The following is a 23,061-nucleotide window of genomic DNA, read 5'->3' as shown; positions in this document are numbered from 1 at the left end:
GAGACTCCCGTCGTACCATGGTTTGGAGATTTTAGTAGAGACTCTTTTTAGCTGCATAGGTGCGACCTCATTAATTATAGAGGTCATAGCATTGATATAGTGGTCAGTCAGAGTTTGGACGTCCGTGGCGCCTGTAGGTGGGAGTAAGAGATTGCAACTGTTAGGGGGCAAAGAGCCTGGTTTGAGTTTTTTCAAGTCTCTTTTCCAGACTTTGGGCTTGGAGAGTTGAGCCGGGATGACTTTGACTTTTTCATTGATAAAGAATGTGATAATATAATGATCTGACCAGTCACAGGGTTGGATGGATTCGAGTTGGATAGATTCCTCTTTGGAGATGATCAGGTCGAGGGTAGAGCCTTTCTTGTGGGTTGGGCTGTTGCATATTTGGGTGAGGTTAAGGGCAGCGAGGAAATTTTTAAGACCATTTACCACCGCGTCGTTGCGGTCATTCCAGTGGAGATTGAAGTCACCAAGGTATATTTGGGTGAGCTGCCGTCCGGAGTTGGTTGAGATCATATCCATGATTTCTTGGGAAAAGGTGAGATTGTCCCTGGGTGGGTGGTAGATGCTGTGAAGAGAGCATATCGGTTTGCCCTCACTAATGATGTCGAGGCAGATGTATTCCCAGGATGTAGGGGATGGTAGGGATGTGGAGTTGACTTTCTGAACAGAGAGGTTGTCCCTGTAGATGCATGCGATTCCACCACCTATTTGGCCTTTTCTGTCGAGCCTGATAATGTGATAGTTGGGAGGGACCAGAATGTCCATTATGGGTGTCGAGGATTCAGTTAGCCACGTTTCAGTCAGGACGATAAGATCAAGGTCCTGTGATAAGAGTAGTTCAGCAATGGCGGCGGAATGTTTCGTGGCCGATCTGCAGTTGAGAAGAGTGCATTTGAGGCTGGGTGTGTAGAGGGTGTTAGATGATTCTATGGAGAGAGGGATTTTTCTAAGGTTATCGGGGATAGAGGATCTGCTGTTTAGTGTAGGTGGTCTAAGGGGATTTGGGTGTATTGTGGGAATGTTGCGGTGTGGTGTGGTTGAGTGAGGTTCGGGTGTTGGGTCATAGGAGCGGAGAAGGGCGAGTGTGTCGAGGTCAGAGGAAGAATTGTGGGTGCGGCGAGGGCGGTTGTTGCGATTAAGAACTGGGATTGAGGTCGGATTGGGGTGGGTTAGCTGAGCGCGAGAGTTAGTCGGAGGGGTGCAGTACAAAGTAAAAGGCAGGGGCCATGCCTGACCACTCCCTTCCTCCTATTCTACATCAACGTAGAGGTAGCAATAGTAGTTTACTGGTGAAGGAGCATGCAATGCCAATAGTTTCCCTTTTTCTACAGGCCTTGAAGGCTGTAACTTCATACTGCAGGATCTTTCGGACTATAAAAAAGCAGTACCCACTTCCCCTCCGCCGTCGTCTACCACACCTCCCCATCCCTCTCTAGTTTCAGTGGACCACTGGCCAATCCTGCAGCACAAAGTGGCCAGCCAGTTGCAAAAGGGCCAATAGATCGAATGCCAGTGGACTGGGGCTTGTGGTCAAACCTTGATCTCCGGGTCCTGAATTGGTTCCTCAGGAAGGCCCTATTTAGGATGTCGTCCCGGGCTCAGGGTTGTATTGACGCACAAGCTCAAACACTGGACGATGTCTTTTGACTTGCAGAATGTGTACTTTCATATTCTGATCCTGTGGCTTCACTGGTAGTACTTGAGGTTTGTGATGGGTTCTATCATTACCACTTCAGTGCTTCATTTTGGATTGACCTCAGCAACTCAAATCTTTACAAAGGTGAAGGTGGCTCATCTCAAGACAGTCAAGGATAGCCGTATTCCCCTACATGGAAGACTGGCTGATCAAGGCTAGTTCTCCCGAGTTGGTGTTCTGTCACCTACAGGTTACAGTGTCCCAGTTCAATACCTCAGCCAAAATGTCATATAGAGCTTAAAGTGCCTCCTATTCATAAGGGCAGTACTAAATACCATCTCACTCGGAGCTCTCTCTTCTAGTATATAGTACATTCAGCATTTGATTCTGATGTTCCGGATGGAGGCGTGAGTCTCAGTTACTTGATCTGTTGGCTTCCTGCATCCACCTGGTAACTCATGCATGCTGGATCATGAGGACTCTGCAGAGGTGTCTCTGCAGATGGTGGTTGCAAAATCCCAGAGATATGGATGAATCCACTGTGATCTCCAAGGATGGTGCAGTTGTTAAGGTTGAAAAACAAGATGACTGTCACTAAAACGACCATTCTCTTTCCCCTACAGTGGTGGCCATGTTTGTAATCAATTCTTCCTCTTAAGGTGGAGAATGCATTTAGGGGTCTGGAGGTTAAGAGGTCTCTGCGCCCAGAATAGCACAGTTGTCACAACAGTATGCTGAAAAGGAGGGTGATCCAGTTGGCACTCAAGACTTTTCTCCTAGCATTTTGTGTTTAGTCGGTGCAGCTCTTAACCAACAATTTGTGGTACCTCACATTACAGGTGTACGCGGGGTCTGGACTTTCTTCCTAAGAGCACAGACTCTGGAACTGTGTACATCAGCACTGCCAGTTGTTGGTGGTCCGTCACCTAGCAGGTTAGCTGAATACCAGGCCCCAAAGTCTCGGTCTATATAATCTTGCTGGCCCAGAGTGGCATTACCAGTCTGATGTGGTGAAGACCTTTTTGCCTTATGGGGCCCATTTCACTGGGGCCTCTTTTCTGCTCATGACCATGCCTACTGTCTAACATTTGGAGCCCTAGTCCAATATCTATTGCAGGGAGCTTTGAGAAATGAGTTAGTCAGAAATTAGGATTCCTGTCCACTACGCCTTTTCCCCATACATTTTATTCAGAGGTAGATTCACCATTGCTGGCCCAAGTCATTCTTATTACCCTTGACTGGCCTGTTGATTGCGACCCCTCCATCTTCCACTTAAAGTGCATTTGTTGTCCTAATCAAGGGGCCAGGTCCTTTACCCTAATCTTTACGGTCTACACCTACATGCCTGTAAATTGAGCATACCTTTCAGATACTACAGGAAGTGGTGGATGTGTTACTTTTGGCATGTTGCTCTTCAAAATTTGTTTACATGGGGAGATGGAACAAGTTTGTTTCCTGGTGCACCAAGAGCTTGATTGACCCTTAAAAAAATCCCTTTCAAATTTACTACAATGTACACTGTTCTTGGCACAACAAGAGTGAGCAGAGGCTACTGTCCAGGGATATCTCTAGGCGCTGTACAATATCATGTGTCTACCAGATCAACCCTCCTTGTTTTTTAAGTCTCTGTTGGTAATGAAGTATCTGATTGTACTGAAATGTATCCACAATGTCCTTGTATAATGCCTCAGTTGGTCCCTAGTTGATACTGGTATCTCTTCTTGGGATGAGTTTGAGCACATGCATAGTTGGTAGGATGAACCTTTTAAAACTGATTTCCACGTTAACATTACCTCAGCTTGCCAGGTTAGCGAGCTGCAGGCTTTGTCGGTTTGTGATTGTTTCCATTCATGTTGCTGATAATCTATAGCTGATTTCCTTCCAAAGGTAGTATCCTCTTGCCATCTGGGGCTGTCTAACACTATTACATCCTTTTTCCCTTCATGTCACCTCACCGAGAAATAGGAGAGGAGAAGTTACACAGACTTGACCTGCTTCTCGTAGTCCGCTGTTACGTTGCCCAAGCAATTGCATTTTGTTCAGACCACAAGCTGTTTGTCAGTACACTGACAGTAAATAAGGAAAATCAGTGCAAAAGTGATCCCAGTCTTGCTGGATCATTCTATGTATTAAGATCTGTTATGCGCCAACCAAGGAAGAACCACCTGAACGTATCAATGCTCATTTCACCAGAGCAAATTCCTTCACCTCAACCCTTGCTAGAGGGATATCCAACGGACATCTGTAAGGCAGGTGCACGGTCCTTTGTCTACAGTTTCACCATACACTATTACTTGGAGGTGAGAAGAAATTATCATTTTCCAGGCCTGTCCTACACTATTTAATAATTTAGTTCTCCAGTCCTACCACCCGAGGAGGATATTGCTTTGGAACCTAGTCATAGCTGAGAAACCAAAGTAGAAGTATCCATAAGAAAAAAGATACCTTTGGTAGCGATCTTTCTAGTTGATACTCTTATCTACCTGCAGATTCCGCACAAATTGTCCCTCCTTCCCTCTCTTGAGAACCCTACTGTGCTTCCTAATAAGATACCAAGTTACTGTTTGCGTTTCACTAATGGCTTACTGACAGTCAGTCGTCTCAATAACTCCTCTGAAGTGTCGGCAAAAATAAAGTTGAAATTGCTTCGAGGTGCCGCTTCTGGAACTATATTGCCCAGTCATGTCCTCACCACCCCGTGCCAGATGTTGAATGCAGTCTGCACCCTGATACCAGCACCGGACAGTAATTGCAGAGGTTTCCGGACCACTCTGACAGCTTGGGGATGTTCAGAGGTGAGGATTAGGCAGATAGAGAATCAACGAGAAAGATAGTTTCCAAACGTAAGTAGCTTTTTCTTCTGTTAAGGTTTCCACAAAACTATTTGTAATTACATTTTCATTTCATGTGTAGAAGGTGTGGAGAGAGTGCGCTTAAGGCGCCACACAACTCTGCTTAGAACAACTCTGTAGTTTAGTTACATTGTGACATTTGGACTAGTGCCTCGTGGTCTGAATCATAGAAGTAACCGTACGCCTACATTACATTTAGGTTTTCTAATAGCATCACTTATGTTCACGTCACTGACGGCCAAAATGGGAATTTGCATTTGCAAATTGATTTACTCACTCTTCAAACTATCAGCATGGGAGAATTTACTGTGTTGATAAATGTGCTCATCTGGAGTTTTATGGGCATTTGCCAAAGTACGTTAACTCCCACATCCTGGAAAGGTTGGTGATATTTGCAAAGATTTGACAGATTAATTCCTTCCAAGCATGCAGATGGGGACTTACTCCTGCCAAGTACAGGAATAAGTACTCACCCAAGTGTGGCAGGGACGAAGGAACATTGTAATAATTGGTGGAAATATAGTAGAGGTGGGAAATAAATTCTGTTCCGCCGGTGGAGTGTGCAGTGTGAACTCTTAGCTTTACGCTTGTAATGGGGAATTCCGGACAAACTCTGCTAACCGCCGCAGGTACAGTAGAAAATCTACCCACACAGCAGTAAAGAAGCGGTGCTCGCTTGCTCACCGCGTGGTGCCAGTCATGATGATTATGCTTCATGGAACAAGCTCCCGCTGCTAAAAATGAGCACAACATGCCGTTTACACCCAATGTTTTGTGAAACTCCATGGAATCTCTGCGTTTTCATGTTACTCCCCGAGTTGTGTCCACCCCTAGATTATAAAGGGGTTTCTTCACAGGGAACACATACACTTTGTTTTTGTATCTGCATGCAGAAATATAGACTGACTATCCATCCATAAGCGTAAATGTTTACAAGTTAAGAAAGCAAGAGTCTCAAGTTTTTAGAAGCACTCTTAGAATTAGTGAATTCAAGGAAAACTGAGTCTTTATGCAAAATCCTGAGCAAATGGGTTACACTCCTTGTGTCTCAAAATCCTATGCTCTGTAATATACCAGTTTGTGTAGGAAACACCCATGCTGCAATGATTGTCCCCCTTTAAGGGGTCTTCTGGTGAATGATGTCACAGTAGATCTCAAAACCCAGGCTGATGTCATCAAAGGCTCTGCCCCAAGAACCACGGCACAAGAATGAGTTTGAGCTTTATTCACAAACCATGTCATCCCAAACTAGAATCCGGAATTACCCTCTTACTAACATTTGATTACATCACCCACACTACATCCCCATCAAGAAACAATGTTCACTAACACAATTTACAATTTACATTACGTTTGATTACAAGAACTAGTCTGCTAGCAACTCATACAACTTACCCCTCACCTCCCCTATCCTATAAACAGTGTAATAATCTTTTAACCATAAACGCAAGATCCGCCTACGTTTTCCATTTGATAATTCAGTCTTAAGAACTTCAACAATATCCATTTCTATAGAAGGTGTAGATGAAGAATCTTCCAGTCCTCCGCACCACCACCGACATGAAATGATGCACTTAATTTGAGTGTTACTCCAGCCTAACTGATCATCTGAGTACACAAACTTCTCTGTACATCGCTTTGTGTAGTGATTGAACTTTTTCTTTCCTCATCACTCCAAAGTCTCTTGTTACACATCATTTAGCTTGCTTGTTGATACTAGATGAGAAGGGACAGAATATTCAAACAACCAGTAAAATCCATCAGTACCATGTGCTTGGCATTTTCCTCAGCACTAACCCATCTAACTGCTACACAGTTGAGATTCCACACTCTACTATCACTCAATCTTACAGCCCTCCGAAGAACTTCTGCAGCTACCCTTGACTCATAGAATTGATCTTCTCCCTTGTACTCCACATGAGCATGTGTGTGGCTCCAGGGAGGGTAGGATGAGTCGGCGCTATGCTGAATAGGGGATCTGCATTTGGAGTAGTGGGAGGAGTAGTCCCCTGACCCTGAATGGGTCCATCCCTGCCTAGGTGCATGCTGGCTCCGCCCCCCTTTTGAGTGTCTGATGACAGAGCCCCAACCTGACAAAGGGGAAGAGGAGCCCTGTAAACAGTGTGCTCCCAAACCCCCCCCCCCCCCCCGTCCCCCCCGAACCAGTGGAGGCTGGTTCCCTAAGCCCTATACCAGCGCAGACAAACGAAAATGCTGTATAAGTACTGGGGCTGTGACCCCATGTTTTGGTTGTGCTTCCTTGTGCTAGGGGGACTTGCTGCTGCTGGGCCCTAGGAGGAACCGTCATGAAAGACTGCCTCCCTTCTGGAGGACCCTGAGAGCTGGCCTGCCTGGACCCAGCCTTTTGCCCTGAAACCTTTTTGGGGGCTTAAGCGCCTCATGAGCACTGCGATCATCTTCTTCATTGTCCCAGGATAAGAGAAACTTTGGTTGCAGGCAGCGCTGGGCCAGAGGGAATCTTGGTGTGGGCATTCCCCTCTGCGCTGCGGGAAGGACGCGGAAGCCCATCCCGCTGGTTTTGTGCTCCTGTAAGTGGAGTAGCATAAAGGCGGGGAGCCCACCCCGCCTTTATGCTACTAGATGCTTCCTTGCCGCCTCGTAGAGAGAGAGGGGCGGGTCCCGAGAGGCCCCAGGAGAGGGGCCGGTCGAGGAACATTATCGGTGCCTGTCCCGCCTTCACCCTGTGACCAGAGGAGTCTACCAGGAACCCCAGTGAGTGGGGTTTCATTGAGAGCATTGCGGGTGCTAAAATTGGGCACAGTTTGCCAGTGCTGTGGTTTCTCCAGCTGACCCGCCCGTTGGAGGGCAGCTGCAATGTGAGGTTATTTGTGTTTGGCAGTCCCGAAAAAGGACTCCAGAGGCTGGTCTAATTTCTCTAGCCGCACCGCAGGAGCGCGGGCAGCTGAAACAACGGGCATGTTTGCTTGATGAGGAAGGGGTGAAACGCACCACACGCCCCGCGTATTGTGTACAGTAGTTTGCTGCATTAGTAGCAAAGGGGCCAGTGGAAGGCCCCAGTTACGCCCTGACATTTTGGACAGAGGGCATTTGAGCCCCAGTGGAAGGCCAGTTGGCCTGGGGTCAGGTGTTGTACCTGTGTGTACCAGGAGGACGCAGGGCCCTAAAAGGTGATGTATGCACCTAGTGAGTGTCACTAAGGTGTCCTCCTCATTGTGATCTATTCGTAATGTGTTTTTAGGCCTAATGTGTTGCTGACCTAATGCGTTTATGTTGCAGTTGATAATGCTATGTACAGTATTTTACCAGTAGTCACTGGTTGTGTTTTATATGTGCTACTAGTGCTTTCTAAAGGTTCTGGCACTGGCCCGAATGTCCAGGTCATGTATATAATCCACTGTGAATATTGCTTAGTACCAGTTGGCACAGTGTATTTTGTGTGATTATGTTTCTAATGTGTTTAAAATACAAATGCTATTTTTTATATAACCTTATGTGGAGTTTCTTTTGTGGTGTGTCTAGTGTGTTGCTGCTGTGTGTTGCGTAAACGCTCTACACATTGCCTCTGGGATAAGCCGGACTGCTCGTGCCAAGCTACCAAGAGGGTGAGCAGGGGTTATCTTCAGCATATAACTCCCTTGCCCTGACTAAAGTGGTGGTTTCTGCTGGCTTAGGCGCCAGCCCTAGCCAACCAGAAATCCCAATTCTAACAAACACCCACTGTTGCAGCACTTTAATTTCAACACACTTGCTTTTGTTTTTGTCATTAGAAAATGTATTTTACTTTTTAAGCACGCTTCTGATTTTTATCCCTAAACACTTCCACATGCCAAAAGCTGAAATAAGGATTAAACAACCATAGAAGGGAACTTTTGTACTAGGACATTTTACTCTAATAATTTCAGAAAGGGACACCCAGGTAGCCTGATGAATGCCATACTCTGTATGCTCACGCGTTGGTAATTTCCAATCTTCATTTCCCGTAATCATTAGGTAGATCATTGTTAATATCCCTGTAGTATCGGTCATTTCATTATCACTCAAATTGTACAGCGATGTAGTCCTTTGCATGACTTCTGCTCTATGAAACTGGTGCTGAATGTAAATTGGACTCCAGTATCATTCAATTTGTTGACGGGTAAACCGACTTTTATGATCTCTGGCCTGCATGAAAATATGAGCGTCGGAGTGTGTAGGTTGGCATGGATGGAGGCTCCTCACCCTGACAAAAGTGTGGCTATCGGGCGACGTTCCCACTCTGGCCGGAGTTTGGGGCAGTATTGTGAATACTCTGGTATGCATCCTGAGTGTGTCTACTAAAGGTACACGTTGTAATATACTTATCCCCCCCCCAGTCATCTAGTAGTGAACAGGACTTTAATAATGGATCTGTATCATGAAGAAGGCCAGCATAGGCTGAAACATGTCGATATATGCAGACAGGGTAATAGAGATGTAGCTTCTCAGATATACCCGCTCATTAATTTTTTTTGACCCTGCTAAGGGGGCCCATAATAAATAGAGATGGGGGCACCAACTTAGACCTTTTTAAATATTGTCTCTCTCTGTAATCTGGATTCCTCTCATGAAAAAGATGCACGCCACCCCGAGTGTTGGTATGCGCCAGGGTGTTTTAGCGGCCCTCAGATGAAGCAAGCCACTATATAGAGGGTGAGGGCAATTTTAACTGCCCTGTAGGTTTTCAGTAGGTTTTTCCTCCCTTACTGTCTTTATTTCCTATATTTCCAGTTCTCTATGAGGTAAACTGCTCCCCCGTCATGCACCCCCCTCCCTTTTTTTGGTCTTCCCGTTTGTTGAGTTCTGTGGTCTGGTTGGTAGAGCGAGGGAAGGCTTACTCTCATAAGGTTGGTGTTTAGGAGCGTGAAACAACATAAATTAGAGTAATGACCTAGTTCTGTGAAATATGCACTGGTCCGAGAATATCTATCACCACACACTCCCAAGTATCATGAGGGATTGCAATTACCCACATAGGAGGCTTCAGGGTCTTCTGCGATTTATCAGCCACAAAGCATAAATTGTACTTCCTTAGCATTCTTTCCACCATGTTGTCGACACCCTGCTCTCAATGAAACCCCTTGACAGCTAGCTTGGATCTTGGAATACCAAAATGGCCCATTGTAACTATCTTTTTCTAGAACAACTTAGATGGCAAAATCTTTTCACCTCTCTTCACAAAAAATGTATGTCAATCGACACTACTTGTTGTACTTCCCAAAATGCTTCTTAGTTGTACTCAAGTTATCCTTGCAGGGTTAACCATCACTCACATACTTCTCAATCTCTTGTAATAATTCAACTTTATGGCTGAAAACCTACTATCCTGTACAAATGCCACCTGGATTGCATTCCAAATATCATCCATACATTTCTGTAGAGGGGTTGTCCTCATTGGGAGGAAAACATCAAAGGTGATGGAGAAATGCTTGCAAACTGAGACGGCACGGTGGGCAAAAGAACAATGGATTTGAATGCTACTTCGAGTCATTACCAGTGGTTAGACAAACTACGAGCACTCCTCCAGTCACTTGTTGCACGTTTTTTGAGAGGAAGTTGGCAATGACGTTTTTCTTTCCGTGGTACGTAACTAAATTCATAAAATGTTGCAATCGCATTGATATTCTAGCAAATTTAACAGGCTAATTCTCTACCTTCTGCGGTTAACATTTTTACCATGGGTTTGCATCACTCCTGATAACGAGTGATACAGACGGTCAAAAATATTCCAGTGTCCTTCAAGAATTTCACACCCCATAATGGACATTTTTTCTTCTGGAAGAGTAAGCAATCACCTCCTTGACACCTCTATCAGTCTGCAACAAACTGCGCCCTGTCTCTTGCTATTGGCAATTCTATTTATAATATTGGTAGCCGCAGGATCCAAACCCTCTGGTGCAGAAGAACCCACAATAGCATTTTTAACTAAATTTAATTATTTTTGGCCCACAAGTTAACAAAAAAGTATTCTTTTTGTAAAAAAAAATTAACATTCTTTTTATTGAATTCTCATGGAAAATATACAACTTACAAAACCATAACCATGGTTGCACATACAGCAATCGTAAGATATCCAGTCATTATATCTTCAATGGATACATACACCAATAGGCGAGAAAACAAAGGATCTAATGCAATGGTACAGTAATTCATACCTCTTCTCCCCCCACCCCCGAAGTAGAGAAATCCAAAGCCCAGTTCATGCTTCTCTCAGAAAAATGTTATATTCTTGAGCAACTGTCTTATATGACACGTTTTCTCCGCAAAGGTTAGAGCATATCTTGTGTAAATCTAAGACGGGCCTAAAAAGGATTGTATATTAGCAATCGCATCAACCAAATCTTATTTTGTTTTCACCCCATCTTCACAAACAACGTGCCCTAAATACATCACGCTACGTTTTGCAGACTTACCCTGTGATTACTCCACATTAAGTCTCTTATGCTTAAGAATATGTACAATTTCTCTTACATTCATTTTCTTTCTTCTCACTACTAAAGCTTGGACAAGTCTGATTATCGACATATTGGAAAAATTTGATTCTCAAATTATTTCCAAACAAGTGAAACATTGCGTGCTGAAATACTTCAGCAGCCAGCCCAAAGGGAATCGGCCTGTACTAGAAGTAACTATCAGGTGTTATTTCTGACTGGTTTCCAGAGGCTTCACGTGATATGTGGAAGATTAATAGAAAATTGAGAACATTTGGTAAACTTACCCACTGCTATCAATTCCACAAATCTTGGTAAAGGAAATCTTTTGATAATGATATTATTTTGTTCTCAAAAGTATGCACTCCTTTTTTCTTTGCTGTTACTCGCTATAAACAAAGGGACATTCAATCCGAAGCAGCCACAGGCTCAGGTGTATGTGCGTGCATTCATTTCCCTAGATAATTAGATACTACCTCCCTCAAAAAATTTAGAATTTGTCTCTCCTAATGCCTTTTTTGTTTAACTTCCTTCAACAACCTATGCTCAAAAGTACTCCTTGTTCCTATACTGCCATTAAAAACATTAGGAAATTTCTGCAACCTAGATTTCCCCGTATTCTCACCTTCACAATCCATACCTATTTTGTACTATTTTTGTACTATTGAAATACAAAACAATGTGAAGATTGCCTTGGCCATATCATCCCAAAACATATGGTCTTTTCTTATTCACATGTAACTTACTAACAATTTTCCTGTTCTTTGATCTAAACCCAAATGTTGTGTTTCTTAACATATCAGTCTCCTCACTATATTCTTCCAATATGAATGTCCGGTGCACAGTCTTACTTCAATCATCTTTACAAACGTATCCTACCACACCACTACATTCACAGCTGTGTAAGGAGAGCAGGAATCTGAATCTATTTTTAAACCAACCCTTTGATGGCGATGCAACACTCCGTATTGTTTTCTTTTCAATAATTGTTGTGCTGTTCCACATCCGTGTGGCTTTCTCATTCATAACATTTCTTTACAAGGGCATTTAACACACAATTCTGTCATTTCTTTTTATGCATACTTTTGCATAAGTCACCTCACACAATACATTTCTGTTTAAGAACTGAATACAACATGCTGTATGCAAACTGTATGACAACTAATCCTTGGTATCACACCTATAACATCTAGGTGCTTACCTATACTATCCATACCCAATTTATGCCCCTGATAAGTGAATTTTATTGCTTTGATTCAGCACCCTTCCAGTTGCATCATAAACACTATCTTTGGTCTCAAACTTCATTCAACACATTTTCACACCCTCAAGGCATTTCTGCTTTGTAAACAATAGCTAAAATGTATTTTCCTTTTAATCTATAGAAGTTTCGAAGTTGTAGTATTTTGAAACATACATTTCAACTTCATCTAAAAGATCTTCTCCTAAACCTTCAAATTTACACTTGATGGCCATGTTCCTTATTGCTGTGACATAGTTATCAGTTGGCTCTTGCCTTTCCTGTTTAATCTGAAAATGTAAACTTTTGTAGCAACATAATTATCACAATTTAGAAGTATACCATTAAATAATTAGGATCAGCAGATGGAGCTCCTTTGATCATCTCATTATAAACTTGAATTTCCTGAGGTACTGCATAATGTGGTAAGCTTCTTTTTCCTTTGCAAGACTGACATTACACCCCTACGTTGATGTCAGAAAAATACTATTTAGAAAGTTATTTCCTCCATTCTATAGACGGTTCGCCACAATTTTGCCAGAATACTTGAGGGAGGGCTAATTGAGACATTTCTACTAATTTAATTTTCTTTCTCCATGGAATTGGTCAAGACTTCCAAAAATATGTAACATATGGAAAAAAAAGCAGATGTAAAAATTGTAATCGCACTGCAGAGGACATCCATTATAGAAGTGCCTTGACCATTGGGGGCTCCAATATTACCAGCTGGTGAAAAACAAATATTACCTGTGTACTCCCAAATGTTAATACAAAAATAAATGGCAGCAGGGAATGTTGAGGAAATCTGGCCTGAAATCCTTGGCTCCCTCACAAAGTAGTGAGACATTGAATTCCGAATTTTGAAAATTACTCAAAGAGCTTTTTTCCGTCATTGACTCTGCTTCGAAATGGCTCCTGCTAAGAAAGGGGTTAGAAGAAGAAAGGCAGATCTGCCATCAATGAGGTGGTTACCAGGGAATACACAATCAATGTCCACAAACAAATCCATGGAGTTTGGTTCAAGCGGCGTGCACCCCGTGCTCTGAAAGCAATTCGTAAATTTGCAGTTAAGGAAATGGGAACTCCAGATGTGCGCATAGACACCAGGCTGAACAAAGCTGTTTGGCCTAAAGGAATCGGGAATGTTCCATACCGCATGCGTGTGCGCTTCTCCAGGAAACGCAATGAGGATGAAGATTCACCCAATAAGCTATACACATTGGTCACTTACGTACCAGTCACCACATTTAAAGGTCTCCAGACAGTTAACGTTGATGAAAACTGAAGTTCTTCTGTGTTGAAATAAAAGTCAAAAAATTAAAAAAAATAAGAAAAAAAAAAGAAAATTACTCTAAGACTAAAGAATGCTTCCAGAAAGTGGTTTCTACCAGCACTTGTGACCATATCTTGAACTTGTGCATTCATGTGTATGCAAAGGTGTTATAATTGACATAATAAATTCTGTGTCTGCTACAGCAGGTTGGAATTCTATTACAAATCTCCACAAAAGGTATCCTTCTTGTTTAAACTACAAATCATGGATAATCCCCAATGTATATTGAGTGTATGATTAAAATTAATAATAGTGTGGGTGTCTGGAGGTAATGGTCCTAGAAAGAGTGTAGGACTATTACCGCCATAGACACGCCGCTGTTTTAAATTTTTCAGAATGCTTCATATATTTCCTACCTCTCATCCCCTTCAAGACTCTGGATTACATTTAAGAGTTTTTGGTACACCTTTAAAAGTTTCCAGTCAACAATCCAAAGCACAAGAATATATTTGAGCCTGGAGAGCACAGCTCCCGCTGCAGTGTCCACCTACTGTGTTACTTCTCCTCTCTGCCCCCATGTCATGCTAACCCAGAATCGGAAACACCTACTTACTAATGTTCTTTTACAACACACACATGACAGTATTTATTAGGATAATTGTTAGAGATCCGTGACTGTGAGAAGAGAGCTGTTTATTTAATTCTCTACACTACCTTTAAAGTGTTGTAACCACTCGCACTGTATTCATTTGTTTTTAAAAAAACGTTCAGCATTGTAGCCATATATTGTTTTTGGTCCTTGATGGAATGAGCTATAGGTAGGTCAAGAAGAGTCAACCGTACTCTTCTATAGTGCCTCTAGTTGTAATATGGTAAACCCCTTTATTGTGACTAGTAAGCTAAATATGTGATAATGGCTTTGTTTTTCAGGTGAGAGAAAGATTGCGTGTAGCACTAGAAAGGTGTAGCTTATTGGAAGAAGAACTCGGAGCTACTCATAAAGAAGTAGGTCTCTTTGATACCTATAGACATTTAGTTAATTTTAATACATTGATTTCATAGAAGTCGTTATATGTACTTAATTGTATTTAACGTATTCTTTTCCTATTTATGAACACATTTTCATCCCAGAACATACTTTATAAATTTTTTTCCACAGAGAGCCAATATCCCTTAAAAGTAACATTTTTGCATGTGATTTGCTCTTTTTCCAAATGTATTGCTGTTGGGCATTTCCATACCTCTGGGCAAGGAGTATCACTTTCTATCATTTATCTTCTTCCACACTCATTGTAAGCTACAATGTGAACTCGCCCCCAATGCATGTACTGTCACCACTTTGACTCTACACCTCCTAAGCTAAACCCCTCAGCATAATATGAAAGCATGAAAGAATTACATTCTTATAAAGCACAATACAGCCACCCATGGGATTTTTGTCACTAGACTCTGTAATAGAAAAAGGAAGTGTAACTGATTTTATAAGGTTGTCGCTATGTAACACCTGAGAGCATACATCTAGCACAACTAGTAGTTGCAGACCTTTAAAAGTGTATTAGACATATGATACAAAGCATAATTTCTATTTTTTAGTGATACTGTTGGGTTTCTTGTAGCCCCTCTTGTTTGTTTAGTGTACCTAATCCTATGAGGTTCAAATGATTTAAAAGCGTATAATCTAAGTGTTCTAAAAGCATTTGCACTTCATACATGCATATAATCGATTGCAAAGCTGCTGTAGCTCTTTCTCCTTCTATTATCAATTTTTAGATAACATTATGAATTAATATTCCTTGTAGTGCACCAGAGCATTATCAACTTCGCTATTTTTATCTAGTTTTCTTATTATGCCTGTAATAGTGTGTGGTGTATTGTATGTATTTAGGCAATGTTACTTTCGGAAATAATCAATTTGTATGAAAAAAGAATAAGAAGTGATCTTTGTAGAAAAGTTGAGTAAGGTTTGAGAGCTTTTCTAAACAGTAAAGATTATTTTGTTTTCTAAATGAGTGGAAGAGCAATTCGCCAGTATTGGGATATCTTTCATAGATTCACATGTATTAATCATTCCCCGTCGTCCTAGTTGAAGTTCCACGGTACATAAAAAAGCAAAATCTCCATGGTATATCAGTAGTATAGCTAAAAGATCCATAAGAAGTATTATATCATAGAAATCAATAGGAAAAAACCTGTCACTTTAATAACTTGTTAAAGGCATTGGATATAGTCCAAACTGCAGCCAATCAGGCGACAGCACCCTCTAGAACCTTCTCCCCAGAGGCTCAGACTTTCAGATTTTCTACCTCCCGTTGTGTGAAGGAAGTCTCCCTGAGCTTTTCTCAGTACTTCAACTCTTTCTACAGGAATTCTTCACAACATCTTTACTATAATGTCCGCTACAAAGAGATCACTCTTCAGACACTGTTAGTCTTGTGGGAAACTACAACTTTATTCTGAGGACCCACACAAAAAGTGCATCTACGGCCTCCACCCTGACCATCAGGTGAGATATTGTAAAATATGTAGGACGTTTCCTCAAAAGAAGAGGGGCGTCTTCTTCTGTTGCTGCAGAAGCTCAAGACAGTGGATAACCACCTGTCAGATTGAGAGTGATTCCTCTCTCAAGACTGTTGCCTCTAAGAAAAGGGCTGGTGAGGCGGAGATAGCATCTCCCAAGGCTAAGGTGCGGTAGAAACACCACACTTCTAAGCATGAAGACCAGCCTTCCTCATCAAAAGGGGCTATTCCTAAGGGTCAGTCTCCAACCTCTACGCTTCCGAGATCTAAGTCTCAAGCATCTAAGTTTCGCCCTGAGCGACTTTTGCCTCAGAAAATTAGCATCTCGTCGACGTGCTTGTTGTCTATTCCTCCTTCCACGAATTCCTCTGTTGTCACAACTATGACAACGACTTCCACCTTCTCTTCTCCTCAACCTGCAATGATGATGTTGGTGTCTTCGCCATAGATGCTGTAGTCGGTGACTGTGAGGCCTCATTCGTCTACCGCCTCCCCTCTTCGTTGTCAACAAAAAAGAAGCATTCGTCGACAAAACTGTCGACTGCCTCCAAGGATCCAGCTGCCTCATCGACGGCTGCCTCTACTTCTGCCTCGTCGACAGTTACATTGTCAACGCCACTGAAACCTTTGCAGACAGAGCTTTAACTATGTATCTTATCAACGGCTGCAGCTTCGTCTGCGGAATCCTTGGTTTCATCTCCAGGTTTGATGCCTCTTGCCCCTTTGTAGCCTTCATAGCTCTTGTGCCACCTCCAGTACAGAAGAATTTCCCCTTGCTTCAGCGTAGACAGTCTACCATGGACCTTTTATTCTGTAGTAGGGGATCTCTGTGTATAGTCATAATCTAGTGAATAGTCCCGCCCATGTGCGCGGACCCCGGAGCAATCAAAAATAATCTCTTAAGCTGTCGAAACATGCAGACCTGCATAGACACTTAAGAGAGAATTTAAAGACAGATAATGCAGCCTATATCCACAGGCTACACTGTCCAATACTTCAACTGGAAATTCCACCAAAAACCACAACAGCACAGCCTGTCCAGGGTTTTCCACAGAGAAAAACCTTGCTTTTAACAGCAAAACCCTCTGGAATGATAGAGAGGAAGGAGTGGACAGACAAGCCCCATAGGCTGCCATTATGTGGCTCAAAACATGATACTGTGCCTTTAAGAGAACTTTCCAGAAGCCTCACAGTATCCCAGAATGCAGTGCAGGTCCCTTCCACCTTCACTTCTTTTTTCCTGCTCCTGCTAGCAGGACCCTGGAGCATTAGCTCTTCTTTGCTGAGCTTTTTCTATACTATTTTTGTGATATTTTTGGATTTTTTTAGCTTCACTCGACGTCTTTGGCCTTTATCTGCATTCTGCTGTGTTTTTTTGGCAGAATTTCTTTAGTCTTCTTGTCTTTAGACTATTTCCAGTCTGACATGTGCTTTGTCTGCAGCTGAACTGAAGGCCAAAGCTGAAGCTCACAGGGTTTGTACTCTGTGCTTGCCTGTGTCTTTGGACACCTGTCTTCTCTGTACCTTCTTTTCTAGGGGGCTTCGGCTTCCAGGTTTCAAACAGAGGAGTTTGAAGGCATCTTCAGCCTCTGGGTGAGGTGAGGGTGGGTCCTCTACCGAGTCCCATGCTGTAATCTCTGGGGTTATCCCCAGTGAGGGCACGTATGAGCTACGACGCGGTTCCAGTCGGCGTTGGGGCCGTCGTGGAGTGCCTGGACGTCATGGAGTGCCTCGACGTCAACGTCATGGAGTGCCTCGACGTCAACGTCATGGAGTGCCTCGACGTCAACGTCATGGAGTGCCTCGACGTCAACGTCATGGAGTGCCTCGACGTCGACGTCATGGAGTGCCTCGACGTCGACGTCATGGAGTGCCTCGACGTCGACGTCATGGAGTGCCTCGACGTCTACGTCATGGAGTGCCTCGACGTCGACGTCATGGAGTGCCTCGACGTCGACGTCATGGAGTGCCTCGACGTCGACGTCATGGAGTGCCTCGACGTCGACGTCATGGAGTGCCTCGACGTCGACGTCATGGAGTGCCTCGACGTCTACGTCATGGAGTGCCTCGACGTCGACGTCATGGAGTGCCTCGACGTCGACGTCATGGAGTGCCTCGACGTCGACGTCATGGAGTGCCTCGACGTCGACGTCATGGAGTGCCTCGACGTCGACGTCATGGAGTGCCTCGACGTCGACGTCATGGAGTGCCTCGACGTCGACGTCATGGAGTGCCTCGACGTCGACGTCATGGAGTGCCTCGACGTCGACGTCATGGAGTGCCTCGACGTCGACGTCATGGAGTGCCTCGACGTCATGGAGTGCCTCGACGTCATGGAGTGCCTCGACGTCATGGAGTGCCTCGACGTCATGGAGTGCCTCGACGTCATGGAGTGCCTCGACGTCATGGAGTGCCTCGACGTCATGGAGTGCCTCGACGTCATGGAGTGCCTCGACGTCATGGAGTGCCTCGACGTCATGGAGTGCCTCGACGTCATGGAGTGCCTCGACGTCATGGAGTGCCTCGACGTCATGGAGTGCCTCGACGTCATGGAGTGCCTCGACGTCATGGAGTGCCTCGACGTCATGGAGTGCCTCGACGTCATGGAGTGCGGTGAGGCTCGACGTCATGGAGCGGTGAGGCTCGACGTCATGGAGCAGTGCTGCTCCTTTTGAGGCATTGGTCACTTGGGCTCTGCCCTCTTCCGTTGGGTCCGGACGTCACCGTTAGGGATGGCTCGGCGTCTGTGTTTGACACCTAGTGACATTTTGACGTCTGAGTGTTGGTTGTCGTAGAGACAGTCACTGTCTTAGTGATGGGGACGTCGTAGTGAGGTCGGCGTCATGGGTTACAGCCGCAGAGTACTGCCGGCTCTTGACGCCTGGGTCTTGTTCCAGGCCTCGCTCCTTGGTGAGCCTCCCGTCGTAGGAGGGGACTTTGTGTTCCCGGCACCTTCCACTCACAACGCAGAGCAGTTGATCAGCGTCGAGGAACCCTTCTGATGGGGAGTTTGTGGTTACTCACCACGTGTACGCAAGGGACGTTTGTCTGTTTGCTTAGTTTTGAGTGCTTGCATGACTGCACATCTGCTAGGTCGCCTCCTGCTCAACCACTACTGGTGAGACCACCGGGGATGTTTCGGAATCCTCTCGGTTCCCTCTTCCGTCCACCACCCCAGGGGCCTTTTGCCCCTCAGTCTGCGAACCTCCGTGCCTTGATGCCAGGGATGCGTCTGCCATGAGTACGGGGAGTCCCTCTCCGACTCTTTACTGGCTGGCGGGACTTACCTTTCGTCCACTACCGCCTGACAGGAGGTTCTGGCTCCGACCGTGCTCCTGACTTGGTCGCAGGGGTGGCGGCATGTAGACCTCGCGCTGTGGCCCGCTGTTGTTGGACCGTTGTTGTGAGATCCCTCTGTGGGGGGGTTTTCTTCACCGATTTGTGGTTCCTCTGCCGAGAGACAGGAGGGAAGCCTTACAAGAGGTGGTCTAATGGGCCTGATAGTTTCGGATCTAGGCGTCGGTGTCGGAGCGAAGTTTTCTCTCCTGCCGACCCCCAGGTATTGTGGGTTTGTCCTACGTTGCCATACTTTTATTCGCCTGACGTCTCTGCAGCCTACGGCTCAGCAGTGTGCTTCTACTCTCCCGTTCTTTGGGCAACCCTTGGGCTGCCATGAGAGTAGTGAGTGGCCCTAATGGATTCTGAATCGGAGACTTTTGGACGGCTGTAGGTTTGGGGCATGGAGAACAGCCTGAGGCCTTCTGCCCTTTCTAGCGGTGTTTTTCCTCCCAGGAGTTGCCGGTGGTCCCGGGCCGCCATTTAATGCTTTACAAGTATATTGTGGGCATACGCGGGAGATCTTGTTGCTCCTCGGCGAACAAAGGCCGGCTGGGTCTAAGTCAGTCTTCGGTTCATCGGCCCTCCTCCAGCACTTCCTCCGGTCGGCTCGCGGTTTCAGCTGCGCGAGCTCTAAGCAGAGGCCGTTATCCTGTTTAGGACAAGGGCGATAGAGGACGTACCTCTGTCTCAAAGGGGGAGAGGTCTGTACTCCCGGTTCTTTCTGGTTCACGAGAAGGACAGGAACGAGCTCAGGCCCATTCTGGATTTGCGACAAGCAAACAAGTGGATTCGCAGTAGAGGAATTTCGCATGCTGTCGTTGCATCAGGTTTATACTCAGCTGCAACAGGGAGATTAGCTTGGTGCCATAGATCTACAGGATGCATACTCCCATGTGCTCATTGCACACAGGAAGTTCCTGCGATTCCAAGTCCGCGCCCATCATTATCAGTACACAGTACTGCCAGTCGGGCTGAAGTCTGCGCCCAGACCATTCTCGAAATGCATGGCAGTGGTAGCTGCACGCCTGAGGAAAAACGAGGTGGCTTCTCTAACCGTGCCTGGACGATTGGTTGATCAAGGCCTCCTCCTTCTCGGAAGCTCAGGCTCACTTCCAGAGGACGTGCGTTCTCTTGAACGAGCTGGGGTTGCGGGTTGCACATCAACATGTCCAAGTCTGTCCCCATTCCGGTCCAGTGCATACAGTACTTGGGAGCCTCCGTCAATACGCTGTCAGCAAGCGTGTCTCCTTCGGAGGAGAGTCGATTATCTCCCCTTAGGAAGGCTCAGGCTCTTGTGACCGCCCCATCTACGACAGTGGAGACGGTGTCTTCTCTACTGGGGTCGATGGCCTCTTGTATATTCCTCACGCCACACGCACGGCTGCTGATGAGACCTTTGCAGGAGTGCTTGGAGGATCAGTGGGATTAGAGGAAAGGATCCTTGGGCGACAAGATACGACTGTCTCTGCGTGCTCTTCAGTCTCTGAAGTGGTAGTGTTCAGCGGAGAATCTCCTAAGAGGGGTTCCCTTTCACAAGGACATTTCCACACAGACTGTCGTGACGGATGCGTCTCCCCACGGCTGGGGGGCGCTTTCCGGAGACTTGCAGATACAAGGAACGTGGTCCCCGATGGAGTCCACGTATCACATCATTTTCTGGGAACTCAGAGCTGTTCACTTGGCACTGAAGGCGTTTCTTCCGTCCTTCCAGACCAACTCTCTGCTTGTACAGACGGACGATATGACCACAATGTATTACCTCAACAAGCAGGGGGGTTCGAGATCGCGCACTCTGTCGCAGGAGGCGCGGGCGATCGGGCGACTGACTCTAACGGCTACCCATCTGCCGGGTGTGCAGAATGTTCAGGCAGACGTGCTGAGCAGACTGATTCAGGAAGACCACGAATGGGTCATAAACGACGAAGTACTAGGAGAAGTCTTCGGCGAATGCCGAGACTTCGCCTCCAGGTACTGCCTGTGGGGAAGCTGGGGAATGCGTTCTGGATTAACTGGTCGAACAGCTTTTTGTACGCTTTTCCACCCTTTCCCTTGATTCCGGCGGTGTTCATCAAGCTGTCCCAGTCCAGGGCGCGGATGTTCCTGATTGCCCCGGAATGGCCCAGACAGTGGTGGTTCACGGACCTGCTTCTCCGGTCTCTCCGTCCTCTCATACGGAGGCCTTGCAGGCCGGACCTTCTCGCAAAGTTCAGGGGGCAGATGTTGCACCCCAACCTCTCGTCTTTGAGTTTGGCTGCATGGCTCCTGAGATAGTGTGATATGGCCATTTGAATCTACCAGAGGTTTGTATGGACATACTGAAGGAGGCTAAGCATCCTTTCACTAGGACTTCTTCTGCTTACAAGTGGAAGAAGTTTTTGCATCTGGTGCCAGTCCAAGGACCATGACCTGTCGACGTGTAAGGAAGATGTCATCCTTCTGTATCTTCTACGCCTGGCGCAGTCGGGCCTTAATGTCTAATCCATTACGGTTCATATTGCTGCGCTGACTGCCTACAGGAAATGTCCTTCAGACTTCCTTCTTCCAGATCCCTGTGATCAAAGATTTTTTGTAAGGCTGAAAGAAAGCATTTCCTCCTGTCTGGCTTCCTTCGCCTTCATGGGAATTGAATGTGGTGCTGTCCAGATTGATGTAGGAGCCTTTTGAACCTATTCATAGGGCTTCGTTGCAGCATCTGTCCTGGAAGGCGGCGTTCCTCGTGGCCATTACATCGGCCCGCAGGGGGAGTGATATTCAGGCGTTGTGTTGCCAAGGACCTTATACTGTATTTCATGCTGCTAAGGTTGTTACGCATACTCACCCTAGATTTCTTCCTAAGGTTATTTCTGGTTTTCATGTCAACCAGACAATAACTTTGCCTACGTTTGTTCAGAATCCGGCATCTCCAGCGGGATGGTCCCTACATTCCCAGGATGTTAGGAAGGTGTTGTAATTTTATCTGGCTAAAACCAGAGATATTTGTGGTTCCGCTCAATTGTTTGTCAATTATGGATCAGTCTGGACTGGTCTTGCTACCTCAAAACAGTCCATCTCTAGGTGGATTGTGTCCTGTACACTATTGTGTTACCAACAGACTAATACGACCTTAGGAGGTAAACCTAAGGCTCATTCTACCAGGGGCAAAGCTGCCACGACTGCTTTGCTGCTTAATGTTCCGATTGCAGAAATCTGCAAGGCCGCCACTTGGAAGTCGGTCCATACCTTGGCTAAGCATTACTGTCTGGACACTGATACCAGGGCAGATGTTCAGGTTGGGCAGGCTTCGCTGCGAAATTTGTTCGTGTTATTTCTTGTTTCTCCACCGCCGCTTTGGTGTGGGGATGGGCTTGCCATTCTATTCACTAGATTATGACTATACACAGAGATCCCCTACTACAGAAGGAGTAGTTTCTGTCCTGTAACTCCAGTTCTGTAGTAGGGGTATCTCTGTTATAGTCATAAGCGCCCGCCCTCCTCCCCGGTGGAGAGAGATATTCATGTAAGGAATGCTACAGGTCTGGCGTGTTACGCCTTCAAAAAGAACTGAAGGTGGAAGGGACCTGCACTGCATTCTGGGATACTGTGAGGCTTCTGGAAAGTTCTCTTAAAGGCACAGTATCCTGTTTTGAGCCACATAATGTTATGTTATGTTATGTTATGTTAAATGGGACTTTTATAGCGCAACGGCTACTCCAAAGGAGTGTCCCGGCGCTTTTGTGCTCCAGACCAAAGAAAGAGCTGGAAAACATAACAGTAAAAAGAGCAGGGGCCTAAAG

General features: G+C 45.4%; 1 protein-coding gene and 1 pseudogene across 10 annotated transcripts in view; both read left to right on the top strand.

Moving 5' to 3' along the window:
- The window catches only part of PPFIA1 (PPFI scaffold protein A1), a 922,132-nt gene that overhangs the window by 191,500 nt on the left and 707,571 nt on the right, over positions 1-23,061 (top strand). For all 10 annotated transcript variants that reach the window (XM_086959570.1, XM_086959566.1, XM_086959563.1 and 7 more), the window contains exon 5: positions 14,363-14,437. In XM_086959570.1, the coding sequence (XP_086815696.1) occupies positions 14,363-14,437 (75 nt within the window). The remainder of the gene's footprint in view (positions 1-14,362; positions 14,438-23,061) is intronic.
- Positions 13,062-13,461, top strand: LOC147729259 (large ribosomal subunit protein eL31 pseudogene; annotated as a pseudogene).

This window comes from Lissotriton vulgaris, chromosome 2_2, assembly GCF_964263255.1.
Source record: "Lissotriton vulgaris chromosome 2_2, aLisVul1.2, whole genome shotgun sequence".
In the NCBI taxonomy this organism is placed as follows: Eukaryota; Metazoa; Chordata; class Amphibia; order Caudata; family Salamandridae; genus Lissotriton; species Lissotriton vulgaris.
The sequence above is the reverse complement of the archived record's forward strand: the minus strand, read 5'-3'. Positions and strand labels throughout refer to the sequence as shown.